Here is a 22688-nt window from a genome sequence, read left to right on the forward strand (position 1 = left end):
CATTATTTTGCTGCTCAGATGGGGATTTTTCAGGCTGTATTTCTGGACCTACATGTTAATTATGAACTGAAAAGTTAGGAAGAGTGCACAGCAGTTCAGTTTGTGTTTGGGTATTTAAATCAGCTTAAATAAAGCAGGAATAGTATAATTCCTAAGTACTAGGAATCGTTTTGTCTCCCTCCTTTCAGCATGTCTGGCAGTGATGAGCTGAATGCTGTGTGCCTGTTATGGCAAAGGCATGTAGTAAGAGCCCTTGGGAAAACATCAGGGCCAATATTGTCACTGACTATTCCTAGGGTGGGGAAGGCTCCTTCTGTCTGAGTGGCACAAGACTGCCACATGTTATCAGTAAACATGTAATAGAGGTATTACATGTCATACAAGCACGTATATCTACTATACAAGCATCTTTCTGTAGCTTGGAAAATGTGACTTGGAACTATATGGAGGTGAACTGTCTACATAAAAAATCTAGGCACAGCTTTTAGCCAGTCTGAAGTGCTGAGGGTGTTTGTTCATGGTTGCAGTTTGCAGCAGGATCCTTCAAAGATCCTGAATAAAAACATTGCAACAAATAGACATTTGCCAATATTAACAACAAAAATACCAAATGGTCTATCCTGTTTTCTTACAGTACAGAAATTCTATTTCAAATTATGAAGTAGGCAACTTCTGAATTTAGCTTTCAGTGGCTACAGCAGAAATCTTGAGTGCCCTCTGTTCTGACCCATTCTGTCACCCACTCGTCAACTCAGCTGTGAAAAATTGCCAAAGGCTTGTGTTGAACTTTTTCTCAAATTCACAGTTATTTGAAAGGCAGAAGCATCAAAGTTTGCAGGAACCTGGAATGCTCTCAGTTGGGATGTGCCTGTCTTAGAACCACACCCTGGGATGTCAAGGCAGCCTGAGAAGCCACATGCATGTGTTTCAGGGCAGCCTGGTGGTCTGAGGGTCTGAGGCTGGGGAGCTTATGACCCACTCTGTCTGATGGTGGCTGTGCTAATTGGCTGTACTGAACAAGTATAGAGTAGTCCATGACTTCTGAGAGGACTGCAGCAAGCCATCTTGCTTCTTGCTTGTGTCTTACTGATGCCCTGTGATTAGGAAAATGAAAGAGTAAAGGAGAAGCCTAAATGAGAAGTCTAAATAAAGCACTGGTGAAGCGATTATTTTGGCCTCTGGGCAGGTGATGGTAGATCATTTCTATAGAGAGAACACTGATGTGATGTAAATGGAGAATCTTGTTCTGTAAAATCTTGTCCTCCAGCTGAACCTGGAGGATGTGATCAGCTGCCAAATCTGGCAGAAGCTGCAAGTGTATCTGACTAGTTAACACCCACAGATCTTACATATTTCCTACAAATCAAACAGTTCTCATAACCAGATGCTTTTTTTACTTTCCCTTTTGATTTTATTATCATCTGTCATGTTTTCTCATTTCATAGGTATCTTTGTTGGTTTGGTTTTTTCCTTGCTTTCTAGCATGTTTGCATTTGTTATCTTAATTTTTTTTTGGCATTTGCCTTGGTTAAATTACATTCTATCTCTGACATTCCAGGCTGTTTGTGCATAGTTGCATGATCTTGTTCATCTTTCTGCGTGCTCCTGTACCTCTTTATTCACTTTGTGTGGTCCTCAATGTTTGCAGCTCTATCAGCCACTATTTCAAATGTCAAGCTCAGTTCATGAGCTCAGTTTTACAGAACTTTTTTCTTTTGATATTTACTCTGCTAATTCTTGGGCACAGTTTTAGAAAAAAAACCCAGTTGTCCTTTTACTTTATCAGGTGTCTGGCTTACTGTACTGTTACTGCACTTCTTTCATTGCTGTTAAAGTAGTAATTACTTTATTCACATTTTAGTCACATAATGAACTTGAACTCTTGTATAAATATGCACACTAATCTAGCTGTCTAACCCATTTACTTTACTCATGGTTTTCTAGGAAGTGCCTTTTCTGCAGACTTAAAGCCCTTGAGGTTTCCATAAGGAAGTGAAAGAGCTCAGTACCTGTGTTCAGAATCAGCACATCATGACAGTATCTCACAAAACTGGAGACTGGTTGCACTTCAGGCATGTTCTGGTTGGAATAATCTGGACAGTCCCAACTGTTCCATAATGTCTGCTATATTTTAAAGCTGTCTCTTACTCTATGCTTACATTAGCACTGCTGCCGTATTTCCTCTAGGAGGAACATGCATTGAATTGTGACCTTTGAACACAACTGTGAGAAAAGAGGAATCATAAATAAAGATTTGTTAAAAAGTGTTCTGTATGCTTTATGTGAATTTTAGTGAATGCCTTCAAATATGCATAGATAATTTTAGTTTTGCTTTTGCTTGTTGCTTTAGCTGCCTAAATAAATCTATTTGAAGTAATTTGGCAATGTGTTGTTAGCCTTCTACTGAAAAAGTAATTAGCTGGTGTCATTGTATTTCACTCTTTCCCCTACACTCTGAACTGAAAATTTTATTGTGAGCTGCTGACAGCTTCCTGTAGCTACACTTTCAGCTTAATCTCCTTCTCCCAATTTCTTCATCCTATTTTTTTTACAGAGTTAACAGTTTTGCAGTAGTTTCCTAAAAGAAAAAAGAGTAACCCATACTGTATCTGTTGTCATTCAGTAGTCTACTAAATTTTACTGACCCTTGCTTTCTTTTCTCCTCAGCAATGTGTTCAGAAATTTGACTAAATGTTTAGACATACCAGACTGACTGATAGCTACAAAATGCTCTTTGATTATCTGAGAAGATTCTAAAGCCAGAAGTTTAAATTTTACACTAACTGGAAAAACCTGACTATATTTTCTGTCTTTTGGACTTTTAACTTCTTGTTGGAATCATCTCTTGTTTATGCTGTCTATATTTTTATCACAGATCAACTGTTTTTAACAGGGTGCCTCAAACAATCATGGTTATGCATTCACTTTAGTTTTAATATGCCTAATTTCTAAGTGCTTGATTCTGAACATTATACTGGCTTTGTGTAAGTGAGGAGAACATTCATTAAGGTAAACTGATATTCATTTCTTTAATTAACAATGACTATATCCAGGCTAAAGCAAAGTGAGTAAAATATTAATGGCATGAGGTGATGTAACAATAAAGTAAATGAGGACCTCAAGGAGTGAAAAAATTACTGCAAGTCTTTGTGAAGAAATTGCAACCTGTAATACATGCTAATAATAGTTTGCAACTCCTCCTAAGTTAAAATGTTAGCTAGCATCAGTCAGTGTTGACATCTGTCATGATCACATGAGTCAACTGAGATAATGTTTTGAATTACATGGGCAATTACAGGGTAGGTCAAATATGTTAAAACACAGATATATAGGCTTTACAAATGGAGGGCACTGAAAATGCACAACACACCAGATAAGCCAGCATGTTATCAGCAATGCATCCATTAATAGGTCCTTAACTAGGGCACCATGCCTTAGCTAGCATTACTGTTGATCAGTCCTCATGTGCTAGAAATATTCTAATTTTCCTAAGGCCTGGCAGCCTGCTGTTCCACAGGCTCTCTATTAGGAACTCAGTCTTACTGGAGCAACTAAAGGGAGGTGGTTTTCTGCAAAATAGAAGAAGAGGCTGATTTATAGAGGTAAAATGAAGTAAGAACAAATCAGCCATATTTCAGAGGACTTGTTCCAATGGATGAACTGTGTAGGTTTAAAATGTAGTGCAGCAGTATGGAGTGTAGGTCTGAGGTGAGGGAGGCAGACCTTTTAAGGGTCACAAGTTATGTGCTGTATTTGAAGTCCGATGTGTGAACAGCACTTGGACATTCTGGAAGCAAATAGAAGTAAGGAGGTAACAGTTATTTTGTTCTGTTTAGCTGACCTTTCTTCATGTACTACCAAGGAATTGTTTGATTTTAATCCCCAATAATGTTCACAGATTTTTGATGGTAAAAGAAAAAAGGGAGTTATTATGCAAGTCCTGTATCCTGTATTAGTGAATTCTGCTACCAAAGCTTAAGATTCAGTTTTATAAATTTGGCCCACAGTGTTTCAGCATGTCTTTCTCTTAGTGTCACAATGCTCATAGGTTACTTTGCTCCCAGTGGGTTCCTTCTGTTCATAGTACCCTTAGTTGTGGGTTCTACAAAGAGAGTGGTTATTATAATAATGCAAGTGATAACAGAGCTGGTTACAATTACAGAAGAAATTGTTTGTGATGAATAAATCGTGTAGCAGAAGTGGCTTCATATTGACATTTCTGTTGTTTTACACATGTAAAATATTAATCTGTATCTTGAAACTGCTGCTCTTGTGTGTGCTTTGTAACTTGTGTTTACCCATCAACAGGCTGAGTAGCAGTGTTCATGCTTACAGGTTCTACTGATGCCCCCATGTGGATGTCTGGCAGGATCATTCTAGTCTGCAGTTGAAGGCATAATTGAGGTTTACTGTTAATTTACTAATAGTTTACTTCTCTGTCATCCATAAATGGACAAAAAAGTTTGACTGTGTGGTATACTAGAAGTATTTTTGAACTATGCTTTCCATTCTCTGTGAAGTAGTGCTTGACTATCCCTTTTTGTATCTAGCATTTGAAACTATTGTTGACACACTAGAAATAGCATCATGCTAACCAGTTCGCTTAGTTTTATGGGGTTCTTGAGACCCAAGAAAATTTCCACTCTGTTATTAATGTCCTAATAATAGCTGCAATATAATGATAGCCTAATTGATTTGCTAACATAGGATAACCTAAATCTTATACACTGATTTTTCTGCCCCTGTGAATGAATATAATGGTATTTTAATTGAGAACCCACCTGTACCTCTGAATCACCAAAAAATAGTGTTAAGATGCTGGAACTATCTTTAAATGTGACACTCAGGTACTGTGACCTTGCTAGTGATAACAGAGACCATAGGAGGAGCTGATCTGTGTTGCTCCCTGGCAGAGTAGATTAAATGAAGGTCTTCAGTGTAAGAAACATCCTAAAGCTGACCCATGTTTTCGTAGAGATTTCAGAAGGAAATGACAGAAAAGGTGAGCGTAATTATAGCTTAGGGCCACAGTTGTGCCTTGGCAAAAGTTTCTCTTGGGCATATAAACACTCACACCTTGTGGCTGGGGTGCTCAGGGACCCCAAATTTCAGTTCTCCTGCTAAAGACCCCTTCCATGGATTTACTAATGACATGGAAAGAAGTTTCCTGCTGGTGGAAGGGCCTGGCGCTCTGGACACCTCAATTCCCAGACAAGTGTCTTGGCTACTAATTTAAAATTACATTGCCAGGCTTAATGGACAAGTAGTGGGGCTAGGTCTGTGGCTTTCACAGTTACTTTTTGGTCCTAGGTCCTTAAGTTCTGTTGAGCACTTAACATAATTTTTGTACCTCTCTCATGCATGGAGATCTTCTAATACAACTACACAGTGTAGATAACTAAGTACTCTTTAGAGTTAGACTCTTGCATTATTTATGTTTAAAAAATTGGTGCTAGGTCTTTTGACAGTAAACACAGCGTGCTAACTCCTGCTCCTTTGAGTTTGCATTTTTTATAGAACAGGAAGTGTTTTCTAGGTCAGGGTAAAAATGTTGCTCAGACACATTAGTTGTGGAGCAAATAGATTTGATTTCATATCTAATATGGGTATTGCTTAAGCCTTCTGTGAAATACCTCCTCCATTTTGTTCCTGATACTATTTGATCTTAGAGTCATTGAACTTGTATGCAGTGGGAAATTACAGTTGTTAGAACCTGCAGATTAACTTGATTCATGTAGTGCAGATAAGGATATTTGTTTGGTGGTTGGTCTGGATCGCTGCTTGCTTCCTGCCTTAGATGTGTCTCCAGCCTGGGGAGACTAAATCAAGTAACATATTGCTGGTTAAGCTGGATGAGTGTAAAAGGGTAGCCAGAGCACCCCAGTGTTGCTGTGCTTTTACCTCCACACCAAGTGTCAGTCACTGTCTTATTCAAAATTTTGTGTGTAAGAATTGAAGAACCAGCAGTTCTTGGGCTTGAAAATTAAGGTATTTCCTAACATTTTCAATCTTGTGTCCTGTTTGTTTTATTAGGAAACTGAGCTTATCTGGAGTGCTGAACCCTGGAGTGTTTAGTCATGCTTTTCCTTTGCAGTAGACAATAGAGAGCAAATCCTTTACTCTGCTTTTACATTCAGCCTTTCAGAAACATCTAAAGACCTTTATTAAATTTATTTCATGACTTGTGGTTGACAACTGGTCTCTGATCTGCATTAAGTGAACTAGCTTCACAATTTAGATTAGTTCTGTGCATTTTGGATTTCAGTTATAGGGTTGATAGGCTATAGTATTACCTCAAAATTTTCACTTTCTTCTGAAAGAAGCTAATTTTTTTTCTTGGTAATGTCTAAAAGATAAAAACTAAAAAAAACCCAAATTAAAACAAATGTATAAATATCCGCCTGCTTCTTTTACACATTTTAAATTAGTTTCTGCTTATAAAGTGATTATTTTCAATAAAATGCTTTACTTTCTGTTGATACTGAAAGTGACATGGCATAAAAGGTTTAAAATAGTCTACTTCTCTCACCTGTAGACATATATAAACCAGGATTTCTATGTACTGAGTATGAATGCTAATAATTTGAATGGATGAAAGTATCTAAAATAATTATGAATATTTGGCTAAATAGTCAATATCTGCTTCGATTTGATTTTCACTAGAAAATGGGTTTACACAAACTAAAGTGCTAAAACAGCTTGGAAACAGATTTTGTCACTTCAGTCATTAAGGGCAGTTGTCACCTTGCTCAGTTTAGGCTAAAAAAATCCTAGATGTTTTTTAGCAGAAAAACTGACAAACTGGATAATGAAAGAAAATAAAAGCAACAGTAAAACCTTGTTATCCAGTTTTTATTTTTCTTTTTCTGTGTGCATATTCTGAGGATTTTTTTTCTTATAGGAAGAAAATTAAAAAAACTTTATTAATCAATTTTATTTTAAACTTTTTCTTCAAATAGTATAAAGTTACTTGACATTTTTGTTTCTCCAGTCTTTTTATCTCCCTGCTTTTTGCTGTTGGTCTGTAATAGATTTTGGAACAAGATGTGATGTATATGTGCATAGAAAGTGGAAATTTTTATGCATAAGTAAAGAAGTTATAGGTGCACACTTCCAAAAAACAAATTACAGCTCTGAATTTACTGATAATTTAATACAGTGGATAGAGAGGTTATGTAAGCATTCCACAAATAAGTACATGCAGTGCCTGAGATCTTGTGTTTCTTTAGTTCATCATTTGGACCTTAATAAAATGGTACGGCTAGAGAGAGACAGACAGCTGGGAATTCAGGACATCCCACAGTGGTGGGACAGGTGGGTTTATGCTGTGTGAGACAGGTGTTTTGTGACCTGAGAACATGTTTAGTTCTCTGTATAATGACTGCGAAGCTGCTCTAGACATAGGAGACCTGGCAGCAACCTTGTGTTTTGTGAGTTTTACATTGGTAAAATCCATGACTTCTCTAGACTCACACCTGCTCTGCTGCAGTGTGCCAGAAAACATAGTTGTGGATGGAACAAATTTAAAAGTGAGTTCAACTGGGCCAGGCAAAAGCTGGCAGACCAAATCTAGGCCAAGTCATAGAGCAGCATCTTGAAAACAAAATATAGAAACTCAGGTTCCTTCTTTCCCACTTTGATGTGTGTTCTGTGCTTTTGTGAGTAGCTAACGAGCTCTGTGTAATGCTGCCAATATTGAATGTTGCTGATTTTGCACAGAATTACAATATATAACCCACTGAAAGGATCAGGCTGAAAGAGAAATAATAGCAAAGAGGATAAGCAGCTCAGGCATTCATCTTTATGCGGTACTGCTGGATGTTCACCTTACATTTGACCTTGGCATAATAGTTGGAATAATTAATGTATATGGCAGATACTGTAAGTGATGAGTTATTCAAAAGGGATTTTTTTGGCTGTGATTTAAAGTATGGAGTCACAGCACTCCCCAAATCTGAGTAACAGGCACTCTCACCCTACAATTATATTTTATCAGTATTTCTAAGTTTGCAATTTTTTGTTCAAATTTCTCAGTTATTGCTTTATTATTATTTCACATTAGTTTAGAGCCAAATAAAAGCCCAGGTGGTTTCAAAAGAAGGAGTTTCATATTAATAAAGTGTGAAGAAAGATGTTTGCAGACTGCAGCAGGTTCAGCATGGAGCTCCAGGGAGGCCAGGACCTGAAGCTGTCTCCTGAGAACAGACTGAGATGAGAAGCTGAATCCTTCTTCAGGGATTCAGCCCTGAGGAAGAGGAGGCTCTGGGAAGACAAACCCCCAGTACCTACAGAGGGGTGATCAAGAAACCAGAACCAAGGAGATGGTCTTAACATGTGAGACAATGACACACACAAGAGATGCAAACTGGATAAAGGAAGGAACTTTCTCCCCCTGAAGCAGAGAAAAAGATTTCGAAAGGAAATAGAGGGTTGTATTACTGCCAACTGAAACAGAATCCTTGTGATCACTTGGGTATTGATCAGTTGTATCTCTGTAAGGTCTGGTCCCTGTCCAGTGAGAGAATTACTTAATTAAGCATAACTTTGTTAGACTAGTTTGATGCTTTGGTATGAGTTTCATCCCCCCCCCCCCCCCCCCAAAATAACAGTGGAGAGTCAAGGCTTTCTTATCGTCTTATTGTAATTGCTGTGATTTGGTGTAATTTTACAACTTTTCCACTGAGGTTTTGTGCAGACACTGAGCATAAGAGCTTCAAATACCTGCCACAACTGAACTTTGCATCCAAGTCACTTTGATAGAAAGGAACTGTGACCCTTTGTACGATGCAAAGGTACCCTTTGTGTGTGCTTCAAAATGACACAGTGTAGTTATAAAAATACTTTTAAAAATGAGATTTTGTAACTCTCATTAAAGTCTGGACTTGTTTTTTTAAAGTTCATTTTCCCTTCTTAGTTTGTTTGAGTTCCCAAATTTGTGTAGTAGGACAGTGAAAGAGTTCTGATGTGCCATGCCTAGTTGTCTTTCACAGATTCTGCAGAGGTAACTGCTGGGCCCCTGTGGTCTTGCTTCAGCCAGTACAGTGCAGATTTGAAAACCACTGCCAGATGTAGATTTTTAAAATAACTGGATCACTGTCAGACTTCAAATTTCCCAACAAATGTGTCCTTAGCACATCTTCTATTTTTCAGTTATGATTGCAAAGATTTGACTGTTTAACATGGTATTATTGTAAAGCAAATACAGACTGTTGGATACAACTGCATGGTCTACCAGCATCTAGGGAACCTTCTCTTTTAATGTGTGCAGTGGACTTCCTGCTTACTGCTGCCACTTGCACACACTGGTGCTCTTGCCTTGCCTGACCTGTGGGCAGCTTGCCTTTCCTTTTTTGTGCTGTGAAAATGCTTGCACAATTTGGCCTGCTTCCACAAGCTGATTGGCAACTAGGAGGTTAAAAGGGCATGATTAGTCCCTAAGCTTATCCCTTTAGAGCCTAGAAGAGACACCATTAAAGGGAATTTGAACCCAAATGGGTTGGATTCACCTGGAGATTTCAAAGCTTTAATGTTTTAAATGTCACATCCTTGGCTTTTGCTAGCATGACGTTGAAATACCTACTGAAGTTAGGAAGATTTTTAGTGCCACATTCCACGTGCTTTCTTCTCACCTATCATCAATTAAAGTGCACTTAAAATACACCATAATCCTGAATGGAAAAGACGTTTTTTTTCTTTGTTTTTAAATCTGTTCAGCCAGGCCATGCTTTGATGAATGGATAGGAGAAGGGAAAAACCATTGTAAGATGGTCCTGTTGGTGTGCTGGGCTGTTGGAGGGGGCTGCTTGTTAAACTTTGCTAAATAAAAAATTGCTGCTAAATAAAATTGTAATTTGAGTTGGTTTTCACTGCTTCTTGTGGAACTACTCTGTGTTTGGCTGTTGCTATATTGTCTTTACCAGAATGATTAATCCCTTTGGGCCTATAAAGTTGGATATTTTTACCCTTGTAATAGAACAGGTTGAACCAGACGACAACTTCTATGCAGAGATAGCATATTGATATGTATACATTGTTCATCAAGAAAAAGTATAAATGTGTTAAATACAGCTTAATATTAATTTGTTTACTCATTTATGTCTTCTCATGATTTTGTCCTTTGCATTCTTGATTATGAGAAACATTTTATGAGTAAACAGTCTGTCACCTCCATTTCTGGGACTCTAGGTTTATCAAATGTGAAAGAATTTGTCCCTGATATTAAAATTTGTGTTCATGTTAAAATTCAAATTTTAGTAACTTCAATGATAACAAATCAAATACTGTTGGGAAATAGATTTCCTAATAAGCTGAAATAGTGAAATAGGAAATGCTACAGTAATAGAAATCAGATTCTGATTTCCTACACTACTTCTTACTGAAGTAATGTTTAATTTTTTTGCTGATACACAAGAATTGAACTTTTCATAAAGCTTTGCATCAAGTTAAGCTACAGGGAAATAACGTCTACAATTCTGATAATTTCACATAATTCTCAGTCATTTTTCAAAGAATAAATGAGAAAAAAAAGTTTGCTTCCTGTCTTTGCTGGGAAGATTTAAAATTCAGTGAAAGATCTCTGTATAATTCAAATTATTTTGCACATATTCAAAATACTAAGTTGTAGGTAGAAGTAAGAACTTCCATAATACCAAAATAGTTGAACAAATTAGATAAGGCATTAGTTTTCAGTTTCAGTTTTAGATAAGGCATTTAAAGTAGAAGCCTCAAGCTTTAAAGCTTACCGCAAGTTGAGAGTTGATAGTAGTTACTATCAAGAGAGATTAATTAGATTTTTAATAGTTAGGCCATCTCTGAAAAAAAAGTTACTTGGCAACAGTACAGTTGTGGTCATCGGGCAGGAAAGATGGGTATTAAGGTGGTGGCCCCTTAGGTTAAAGAGAGAAATAAATAGCAGTGGAACGAGAAGTTAGTTGGAGCTACTAGAACATCCTGTGAAATCCATTCCTTCCAGTTGCTCTGTGCTCTGAAGCCACCAAAGAGACTGAGCAGAACACTATCTGTGCTCCTGCCCTATCAGCCACTTGATGCAGTGCCCTGAAGTCCCTTTCAAATGCCCTGACACTCCTTTTTTCAGTCTCATCACTGCTAGCCTGGAGTACCAGCAGTGGGCAATAATCAGAGGGCTGAATCAGCCCAGGGAATCTCTCCGTGATATCCCATACTCCGGCCCCAGGGAGGCAGGAGACCTCTCTGTGGGATGTGTCCAGTCGACATCTGGGGCCCTCTGTTCCCTCAGAAAGGAGAGAACTACGATTACCCTTCTTTTCTTTTTGATGTCAGAGGTACTGATGCTTCTGACCGATGAAGCATAATTGGGAGGCTCACTGGGTAGATAATTTTCTTTTACATCATCTGGTTGACCCTGTAGATCCAGAGCCTCATACCTGTTCTGAAGTGGCACCTGGGTAGGTGATGGGGGTCTGGAGGAATTTTTATTAGCTCCCTGAATAGGGACCCCTTTCCACTCCCCTTCATCCACCAGGTGTCCTCCTATTGCCTGAAGGTGGGAGGCATGGGAGTCCTCTGACTCTTGGTGGCCTCCCTCAAGGATGGAAAGTTGGAACTCCACAAATCTATTTCTATTTTAAGCAGCATTTAATGAGCAGTACTCATATTATGCCTGGTGTGTGACAAAACGAAACAGATTTGCAGAATAAATTGTATGTGTCTACATCTATTATAAATACAGTATTTTCTAAAATATGTTTTTTTCATTAATATGCACTTCATTGTAATTGGTTTGGTAAAGCTGCCAGCATGAAGTGAAGCCATCTCATTCCGAAATTTTAACACTATTGATTTTATTAGATACAGAAAAGATCAAAATTGGCTTATTACAAATTATTATTTACAAACCTGATTGTGATTTTTTCTGTGAAAGAAAGTACAATAATATTGATGTGAACTTAAGAAATAGGAAAGAGATTCTTCCTGTGTACAAAATAACCTCGTGTCTTTTGGCAGCCAGACTTTTTTCTCCCCTGAGCCCAATTTCTGATGCAGTTAAAAGGCAGAGAGGAATATGTTCCCCTGAAATCACAGAATCATAGAATGGTTTGGAACCCAGCTGTGTGTCTTGAGAGAAGATGCTTTCTTTCTCACTTTCAGAAATCTCAATTTCTGTCCTTCAAGTAATAGGTAATAATGAATTTGAGATATGGTTTCCCAATTTCTGCAAAATTTTCAAATAAGAACTTTCTACAGAAAGATACCCCCAGATGTAATTCTTAAGCATGCTTTTATTTGCTCTGCTTTTTCGAGTTAGAGGGGAGATCTTGCTAAAGGTATGTTTAAAATATTTAGCAAGTAGATGTAAGCTTTTTCTGTTCACCCTTTGGTGCAATTCGGGTAGCTGTGATAAGCACAGAACAGTACATAAAATAACAAATCCTGCCAACAGGCACAGTGTGAATTTAGCACTGAACTGCTGTACCTGTGCACTTCCTTGGCAGCCCTGAGAAGGAGCAGAGTGGGATTGTGTGTGCCTGTAAAATACCACATGAATATGGAAACTCCTTGTTCACCACAAAGGTCTGGCAATTGTAAAAGATTAATAGAACAAACTAGATTATAGCTAAATGACTTTACATGTTGGTAAAAATGTGCTTTAATTATCTTAATTTATTTAATAGAGAAAACTGATTGTATTTAATTGAGTCATGACAAAATACAACATACTTTGTAATGACTAAGTCCTGTTTATTTCTGACATTCATTGTTTTACAGAATAATGAACTTTTGTTTTGGCTGAAACCTATAAACATGTAAGCACACGAGAAATTTTGAAAGTCAATGTAAAATAACTTTCTTTGGGGTATTTAAACATTTTTATCTTAAAAAATATTTTTATGAAGCATTGAAGACATTAATTTGCACTGAAGCATGGAAATTGTCCAGGTGGCATTAAAAAGGAAATGAATTACAAAGTCTGAAAATTCCCAGAGAGATTATGAACATGAAACCTGACAGTACAAGTGAAATTTCTGAGATTTTTGGAATAATGTTATGATTTCTCTTAGAAAAATTCAGAAAATGCAGTATACTTATCAGCCTAGACCTTTTCAAATCTTTCCTTTGTAAAGGAAAGGTTTCCCAGAAAGAGAGGAAGCCCTCTGCCCTTTAATAGTGAGGGTGCAAAGGAGGGAGTTCAGGTTGTTAGTTTTTCTGTCTGTCATCTGAATTGCTGTTTCCAATTTCCTTCCACTTAGCCACCTATTTCACATGCCTTATTAATTTCCTAATCCAGTTCATATTTGGTGGGTTGGGCCAGCTGCTGTTTATAGATGTGCTTATGTGGCACCTGCTTGCAGAGCTGGAACTCTGTGATAGTGTCATATCATAGCAGAGTCTGTCTGCTTCTCCTAACACAAGAGATCTAATTTTTTTTCCCCAGAGATGCTCTGCTAAAATTTAAAACAAAATTACAAGTTTGAGAGACCGGATGAAAATCACTGCCTGTAAATTGCAAGCAGTCACCGATTTGCTTTATCTCTGCTTTTCAGCACCTCTCTTTGTTCACTCAGTCTCACTTTGGTTTTGCTTCTTAAACCGCCCCCAGATTTGACACAGAGCCTTTTCCTCTGCAACAGGCTGTCAGCCTTTCTTTATCTCTGAGCAAAGAGGACATAATTTTTTCATACCTAATGTATAGTATCTTAATAATTTACTCTATAATGTCATCACTCATTAATTCTAATACTAGTTAATTAAGCACAGAAATGATTTTTGAGTCAAAAATGCCTTACAAAATAGAATTATCCTGAACTGTGTTGATTCATTTGTTACTTCTGCTCATAAAAAATTATCAAATATGACTTATTCTTTTTAACCCTTGCTGGTTAATATTTCTCATGTAAGAGGCAACCAGGTACCAAAGTAAGTCTAGAATGAGATAAAATTTCCTCGTAAAACTAAGAAATTATTACTTTGAAATTTATGAAAATTTCTTGTCTCATAAAACTTAACAGAGGTTTTTGACCTGTAGTCCAAGAGGAACAAACAAAAGGGGGAGGAAAATATCTAGATATGTGAGGATCAGCATTATTAAGAAAGGCAAAAATGATTCTTTAGCTGAGACTCAGAAGATCTGAATAGACTTGATAAAAGCTTATTTAAAGGCTGTAATAAATATGTATGAATATATGCTGAAATCTATCAGGAAAGATCTCTTGAAGGGGAAATGTAGAATGAACTGTAGTCACAGTCATTGTCTCAGAAGTTTTAAAAAGAACTAGTAGCTAAAGTGCTAGAATTATCAACAAGGTAATAAGATGTTATTGTCTTTGCTGCAGACCAGTCCAGAGATAAATTACCTGGTAAGACTTCTGGATATTTAATCTTTATTCCTGATATATCATCACCAAGAGCATTAGCTTTACTGTCTGTATCACTGATGGAAGCTTTATTATCTATATTTACAGTGAAAAAGGACTTCCAGAAAATATATTTTTTTATGGTACCATGTGAATCTTGAAACTGTGACTGTGTCACAACTAGAACTATAGTTGTAGCTTTTTTACAGTCAGGAGTGTTTTAATTATCAAGAAATATTTTCATATTAACAAAAAACTATTTATTTTTGTAGATACAGCCTTTGCTTGCCTCAACATATCTGCTTCTTTTTTTCTCCAGGGCACAATATAGAACTATGATAGCAACCGGAGGAGTCATAACAGGACTGGCTGCCTTAAAAAGGCAAGACTCTGCCAGATCTCAACAACATGTAAATCTTGCTGGAGTACCAGCTCCTGAAGAGAAGAAACCAGTTAGACGGCGGCCCAGGACAGATGTCGTAATTGTCAGGGGCAAAATCCGTCTCTATTCTCCATCGGGATTCTTCCTTGTTTTGGGAGTACTTATCGCATTCTTTGGAATTGCAATGGCCATCCTTGGATACTGGCCCCAAAAGGAACAGCTGTTAGGCTCTGAAGATAATCCATCTGTAAATGAAACCCGGACCCCGAGAAGCCAAGGAAGCATTTTGCTTCGCTTCTTTGAACAGCACGTGCACTCGGATAAGATGAAAATGCTGGGCCCTTTCACTATGGGCATTGGAATCTTCATTTTTATTTGTGCAAATGCCATTCTGCATGAAAACCGTGACAAGGAAACAAAAATAATACACATGAGAGACATATACTCCACTGTAATAGACATCCACACCCTGAGGATCAGGGAACAAAAGCAGCTGAGTGGTGCCTTCACTGGCTTGTTGGGGGAAGCAGAACTCCGGCACAGCGGGAGCTCCTGTGCATCACGGCTGGCTGCGAACACAGTTGCGCCTTTCTCTGGCTTCAAGAGTAATCTTAGAATGGATAGTTCTGCTGAAGAAGATGAGATTACCCTAAATGAGGACAGGACCACTAGTAGCCTTCTGCCACCTCTGCTGGCTGAGCAGTCTGGTTCAGTCTTTGGACTTTACCCTCACACCAGCAAGGCTTCAGATGACAAAAACACTAACTCTATAAAGTGTGAAACAAAATCCATTGTATCTTCTTCCATTAGTGCTTTCACACTGCCAGTCATTAAACTGAATAACTGTGTTATCGATGAACCCAGTATAGACAACATAACTGAGGACTCAGAGATCACCAGGAGTCAGTCTAGGAATCTGTCAATGGATTCTCTGGCTATTCCACTAACTGATACCAATGAATCCTACAGACCGGCCGCTTCCATGCTGCCACGACACAATTCATTTGTGGACACTCCATCTGATCCCTTCAAATCTTCTATGACTCTCGGACCAAGCACGGGAAAGCTTTTATCTCCTGGTGCTGCCAGGAAGCAGTTTGGTTCCAACACATCTTTGCATCTTCTGTCTTCACATTCTAAGTCCCTGGACTTGGACAGGGGTCCGTCTACGCTCACTGTCCAGGCTGAACAAAGGAAACACCCCAGCTGGCCCAGACTGGATCGGAGCAACAGCAAAGGCTATATGAAACTAGAAAACAAGGAGGACCCGATGGATAGGTTACTTGTGCCACAAGCAGCAGTCAAGAAAGACTTTACTAATAAGGAAAAGCTTCTTATGATATCAAGATCTCATAATAATTTAAGTTTTGAACATGATGAGTTTTTGAGTAACAACCTGAAGCGAGGAACTTCTGAAACAAGATTTTAATATTTAAATTGCAATTTAGAAGATATCATATGGTATTTTTTAAAAAAGCATTTTGACAAGTGTTTCCTTTTCAGTGAGACTGTACAAGCCTGTTCTTAACCAAATGCTTAATAGCCCATTAAAATTGGCTTGTGTGAACAGAGATCTTCATCATTGTAAAACCAAGGGTTTCTTCTCTTAGTAACATTCGGCTGCAATACTGTACATTGTCATTGCTCGGACAGTTTTGTTATGACTGATTCCAATTATTCCCAAGTCACTATCTCTTTCGTTCTATATACGCATGTTGCTTTTCACCAATTTGACTCCAGGAGACTGCACTAGGAAAAAAAGCTCAATTTGCCTGTAAGTTCTCTTGATTTGAAGACTGCAAGAAACTGAAAGGAGTGGTCTTGTGGTCTAGAATGGGAAGTGAAAAGGAGCACATACTGAAATTGTGAAATCCAGAGCTTTATTCCTAGGCGTTGTCTTTCACATGCAGTACATCTCAGTAACTGCATCTTGCCATTGTCATAGTGAGAATCTTGTTTACATACTGGGGTGGGTGGATAGAAAAGAGTGGATATAATAAAACCATTTTTGTGAATTCACTGTACTTGATCAAGCTGAATACCAGTGTTGTGAATTATTAACTATGCTTTGTACAATAATCTTTCTACATCCATTGTAATTTAATCCTGTAATTTTGGAAAAGCATACATAAAGTAAGATCTGAAATTTTTTCTGGGATTAAGTCTCTAAACCACCTTGATTGGTAGCCGTTTTAAAATCAAAATAGAAATATTCAATTAAAATCTTAGGAAGATGATGAATGCCAACAGGATTTTAGAAACATGGTGTATAACTTGCATATTGTAGCACTTGATATTGTAACTTGCATCTGAAGGCAGTAATGGAGAATGAATATATTGCCTAATTACAATAACAAGATGCTAAATAATTAGATCTCTGTGTTCAAAATACTGATACAAAGCATACAATTCAATACGTATACTAGCATAGTATGAAAGCCTCTTGCCTAAATTTTGATTTATATATTTCACATAATTATTGGTGTAATGGTTTACCGAAGGCTTAGCTGTGTCAATTTGCATTACAAGATTTTGCAAAAGGAATTTACATTTAAAACAATGTTTTTCTCAGCAAAGCAAGCTTCACAGTTGACAGTTGTAGGCTATTGCTAAAGAAAAGGAGAATTGAATTGGAATGTGCAAATCAGAAGGTGTTCATGTACTTCATTGCTGTTTAGGCCATGATCCTGCCATTACAGCCATGCTAGAGAATGTCCCTTCAAAGCTGCAAGGCTCTCCCAACAGGGTGTTGGGCTTAATTGGTTGGATTTGATACATTCACTTACCCTAAATACTCAGGAATTATTTTTAATGGCTTTTCCCAAAAAGAATCAAGCTTGTTAAAATGTTGTAATTTCTCAATTACTTAGATTATGAAAGATCAAGATCAAAATACCTTCTCTTTTTTTTTTTTTTTTAAATATACAGCTCCGTATTCCAACTGCGCAATGTTTATGTATCAGGAGCGTTACTTGCTCAGTGAGTTGAGGCATAGTGTTAACTGTTAGGACCTCAAGCCTATATATTGTAACAGAGTTGGCTAAATATTTTGCTATGAAGCTTTTAATAACTCACTGGTTTGTGTTCTTAACACATTTGCTATTTTTTGCAATAAAATGTCTCTCTATACATGTCTGTTGTATGACCTGTTTTTTCCTCTATGATCTCTAATCTTACATATCAAAGTATAATTGGGTATCATAACACTGTACACAACATGTGCCTAAATTATTAGCCTGCCACAAGATGTTTCTTCATGAGTAATTGATTTCAGTGACATGTCTACACATGGAAAGCCTGAATGCTTTTTTACTGATGAAATTGAAATGTATTCAAAGTGGTTTTGCTACGAGAAACTTTGTGTAAAAAGAACATTATGCTCTTTTTAGTTTGGCAGTAAGTATTATTTTAAAAATGGAAAACTCTATTAAAGATTTGAGTGATGTAAGCTTTTTATTTTCTTAATAGCTACATTAAATCACAGCTTAAAAGACTTCACATGCTATCATATGTGGAAATGGTAGTTCCTTTGTAAGTATAGCAGGGGATGAGCTTTTAATTTTAACACAGATAGTAGGTACTGAAAAATGTACTCGGAAAAGATTTACCATGGTAAAGCTATCAAAATAGCACCATATAAGGAAACTTCATGCGTGACAGACCTACTACAAAAATGTTCCCGTATTAACATAAAATGAAGTATTTCTTTCAGATAATCACAGGACTGTTGAGGTTGAAAGGGATCTGTGGAGATCATCTTGTCTACGCTCCTACTCAAGCAGGGCTGTCTCACCATGATCTGGTTGCCCAGAACTGAGTCAAGATATTTTTTGCATAACCCCAAGGAGAGTGGCCTCACAGCCTCCCTTTGTGACCTGTGCCAGTGCTTGGTCACCCTCATAGTAAATGAGATTATCTGATGGTCATAGGCACTCTCCTGCATTTCACTTTGTGCCCATTGTCCCTTGTCCTGACTCTTGCCAGAGCCTGGCTCCTTCTTTTTTGTACCTCCTTTAGGTGTTTATACAAGATCCTCCTGAGCCCTCTCCAGGCTGAACAGTCCCAATGGTTCAGCCATTCCTCTTAGGTGGCCCTTCACACAGTTGTCTCCAGTATGTTCATGTCTTTCTTGTCCTGAGGAGATCAGACACAACACTCCAGATGTGGCCTCACCAATGCTGTATAGAGGGGAAGGCTCACCTTCCTTCAGGCTTCATGTAGGACATTGCATAGTGTCATATTCCTTAGGTAGTTGCGACTCAAGCTCAGGTTGGAAAAACTTGTAGATGTTCAAGAGGCCTGAACATAGACATCAGAAACTGCAGTAGGGCAAAGATGTCTGGACCCTTTGCATTACAAGAACCTTACAGTGGCCAAAATGGGAGCCACGTGCTGTTGGCAAGTAAGGAACTGATAAAGACAAAAGCATGTCTTAAATTGTATCTTTAGGCTATAAATATCCTATTCAGTTTCTGACAGAGTTCACAAGCCTTTTTTACATTTAATTTCCATTACTGATGTGCAGCCCCACAATGAGTTTCACAGATACACTGCAGGGTGAAAAAGAAGCCAAAGTCAGAACAGTTTTGTCATCAGGAGAAACAATTGTGAAGCTACACCACAAACATTTTCCTAGAAGAAGAAGCTAAACCTTACATCTATTCGGAGGACCTGTTATGGTTTTGCGTCCTTCATATACAGTGACTCCAAAAAAAAAGTCATTTAGATCATACAAACAATGGGTTTTCTCCTTCCTCTGCCTATGACTATTAAAATATACTTTCTACTTCTTAGGTAAGCTTCACTGCCTGTGGATCAGACTGATTGTGACGTCTGCTCCTCCTGAGCAAAGCACATTTTTTGGGCAAGTTTCATCAGGAAATAAAGAGCAGCACTCTACAATGGTAGGGTTACAATCTCTTCCAGAATTGCTTCTGTATTTTACATGAAGTGGTTGCTGGATAAAATCCTTGAAACAGGGCTTGGGTTCTTGACAGGTTGATAGTTTAACTACTCCCTGGTGATTCCAATTTACTCTCCCTGGGAGGCAACGAACCAAACTCTTCTTGCAGAGCAGTGCCGAGTTCAGCAGGAGGGATTGACAAATGCTTTCAGCTGCTCATTTCTACACGGCTTAATGCATGGAAAGGAATGAGTTTTCTCAGCAGCAGAAGGGCTTTGGCACAGTGTTACTTATCCTGATGGCTGTCCTAAGGCTGGAGCTGTGTAAGGGACTGGAGGGTGATCTGGAACCCTCAGTATGGTTTTGGAAGAAAGTGGAATTTATGTTATTAACTGAGAAGAATTGTTGAGGTTGCCAGTTTTGGAGGTATACATCTACAATTGTCCTTCCTCTTAACATTACCTAAATGAAATTTTTTTGCAACTATATCATATTGTTTTTCTCAGATCCTAAGTTGATTTTGCTCATTCTTAAAATGCAGCTGGTACTATAGTTTCTGCTGAGACAAATTTGGGAAATAGGATTAACCTGCTGCAGCAGCTTCTCTCTGAAAAGAGTTTCATTCTGCTTATGGAGTTCCTGGATTCCTTTAGTCTTATACTCTTAAATTATTTCTTTATATGAGCTTTTTTCTAATCCTTTCCAGGAAATTCTGCCTTCATCTTCCCAACACTTTTTTTTTTTTTTTTGGTTAATTTTCCTACCAAATATGGTATTGTGATGAGTAAGTATAAATCTTCTAGCAAGACTGTGCATGTGTATATGAGAGTGGAAATAGAATAAATAGCCTATTACAATGTAGGAGTGCTTAAATTAATATGATTTAGCTACAAGTTCATGCCCTTTGTCTAAATCTTTTAAAATTAAACTCAGGAGCAAATTGATTGCAGTTATCACAGCTATTCTGTTTAACTTTCAAGTGACACTTACTAATGCCTCCATCCATATTCTGTGTATGGCCATATTGATTTGTATTTCAGGATCCAGTATCTGAAATAAGCCTCAACTATTTTACAAATTCAGTAAAGCCCATTTCTTAATAGCATTATTTTTTCTAAGTAACAGCTGGCAGAATTACAACCCTAAGTCTCATTAGGAATGGAAATGAGATAGTTAGAATACTTTTATTTTAGAATAGCCAGCAGGTCAAGGGAGGGGATTCTGCCCCTCTGCTCTGCTCTGGTGAGGCCCCACCAGCAGTCCTGCATCCAGCTCTGGGATCCCAGCACAGGAAGGACATGGAACTGTTGGAGTGAGTCCAGAGGAGGTCACCAAGTTGATCAGAGGGCTGGAGCACTTTTCTTATGAGGAAAAGCTAAGAGAGTTGGGATTGTTCAGCCTGGAAAAGAGAAGGCTTTGGGGTGACCTAATTGCAGCTTTCCAGTAGCCAAAGGGAGCATACCAGAAAGATGGGGCAAGACTATTTAAAACAGCACACAGTGACAGGACAAGGGGACACATGTTCAAATTGAAAGTGAGTAGGCTTAAACTAAATATTAGGAAAAAATATTTACTGTGGGGGTGATGAGGCACTGGCATGGATTGTCAGGAGAAGTTGTGGATGCCTTATTCCTGGTGGTGTTCAAGGCCTGGTTGAATGGGGCTCTGAGCAAGCTGATGACTTGAAGGTGTCCCTGCCCATGGCAGAGGGTTTGGAGCTAGATGATCTTCAATATTCCCCTCCAAGCCAAATTAAAAATAAAAAAAAAAGTTCATTGAAATTGAAATAAAGCATCTCACTGTATTAAATAAAAATCTGCATGTCTAATCTGTGGTGTTGGTTCTAATTCAGGTAGATAATGCTTTAGCGGAGAGTCGTCTACAACCACTGGGAATTGTCCATAGGAAGAAACATGCAGTCATTGTTTCCCTTATCAATTTTTATTCCAGCTAGTGTAATTATTCAGGATAGCATTTGCAGAAATATCTAATCCATTTCTGAATCCCACTAAGCCTTTCAGTTCACTGGTGTAATTTCTAAAACTACTGCAGATTAATTATGAGTTGCCAGTAAATATATTTTTCTTATCAGTTGGCAATTCTTACCATCACTGTAATTTCATTGCAACAGCCAACAGCTCCAGTATTAAAAAAGTTGTTCCAGGAATAACCTCATAATATTGATATTTATTTATGGGGGTTTGGTTTTGATATTTTAAAAGAAATTAATCTCTTAATTGGTCAGAGCTATCCTATGTGATTCACCATACAACTTGTTTAGCACTGGAATCTTTTTGTTCTCAGAATACGTTCCTACTTTGTAGGCAATACTGTATCTGGTTTTGGCCTCTAAATTACATGGCTTTTAAACTTTTATAATTGTATTCCATTTCATTCCAGCCCATTGGACAATTCAGTTTTCCTTCTGATCTCTTTTGTATTGATGACACTTACCTACTCAGTGCAGCACAACAGGAGTAGATCTGTGCTTGTTGCCGAAGCCTCACTGTCCATCCTGGTTGCATTTTAGAGACTTTACTTGACTTGCTCACACTTGGGCTGGTTGGACTGAACATCCTTTGATGATTGGAATATGGTATGGGCTTCTGGAGGACAGCTCTTCATTTATTTGCCTCTGTTGGGAGTCCAGTGTGTGCTGTGAGATTGCTCTTTGGGATGAACTGAAGTGTGGTACATGAGGCCAACTTGGAGATTTATTTCAAAGGAACACTACCAACCTCAAAAAACCATTTTGCTCAGCCTCACCCTCAGTGACTTCTGAGAATTTCATCAGCACAAATGTACATTTTCCATAGATCTGATAATAAATGCTATCTGGTGAAATCCGTTTAATGTAATTCTTTATAATCCTCATTGATTATTTCCCTGAAACCTTATACACCCCCTACCAGCCCAATCTCCCACCTCCTCATTTGATACTCAGCATATTTTTCCTCCTAATTCTCTTTTTCATCTCGGGTAATGATTTCACATGTGCTACTGTATGAAATGCTTTGCTTAAGTCAGAGCAGATGAGCTCTACTGCATGTTTTGTCCAGGAAATTATTTC

General features: G+C 37.9%; 1 protein-coding gene across 5 annotated transcripts in view; it reads left to right on the forward strand.

Annotated features, from left to right (window-relative positions):
- TMEM200A (transmembrane protein 200A) overlaps positions 1-18163 on the forward strand; it is a 52178-nt gene extending 34015 nt beyond the window's left edge. For all 5 annotated transcript variants that reach the window (XM_064413162.1, XM_064413158.1, XM_064413163.1 and 2 more), the window contains one exon: positions 14653-18163. In XM_064413162.1, the coding sequence (XP_064269232.1) occupies positions 14669-16144 (1476 nt within the window). In that variant the 5' untranslated portion in view covers positions 14653-14668 and the 3' untranslated portion in view covers positions 16145-18163. The remainder of the gene's footprint in view (positions 1-14652) is intronic.
- The last annotated feature ends 4525 nt before the right edge of the window (positions 18164-22688 follow it).

This window comes from Passer domesticus, chromosome 3 (assembly GCF_036417665.1).
Source record: "Passer domesticus isolate bPasDom1 chromosome 3, bPasDom1.hap1, whole genome shotgun sequence".
In the NCBI taxonomy this organism is placed as follows: Eukaryota; Metazoa; Chordata; class Aves; order Passeriformes; family Passeridae; genus Passer; species Passer domesticus.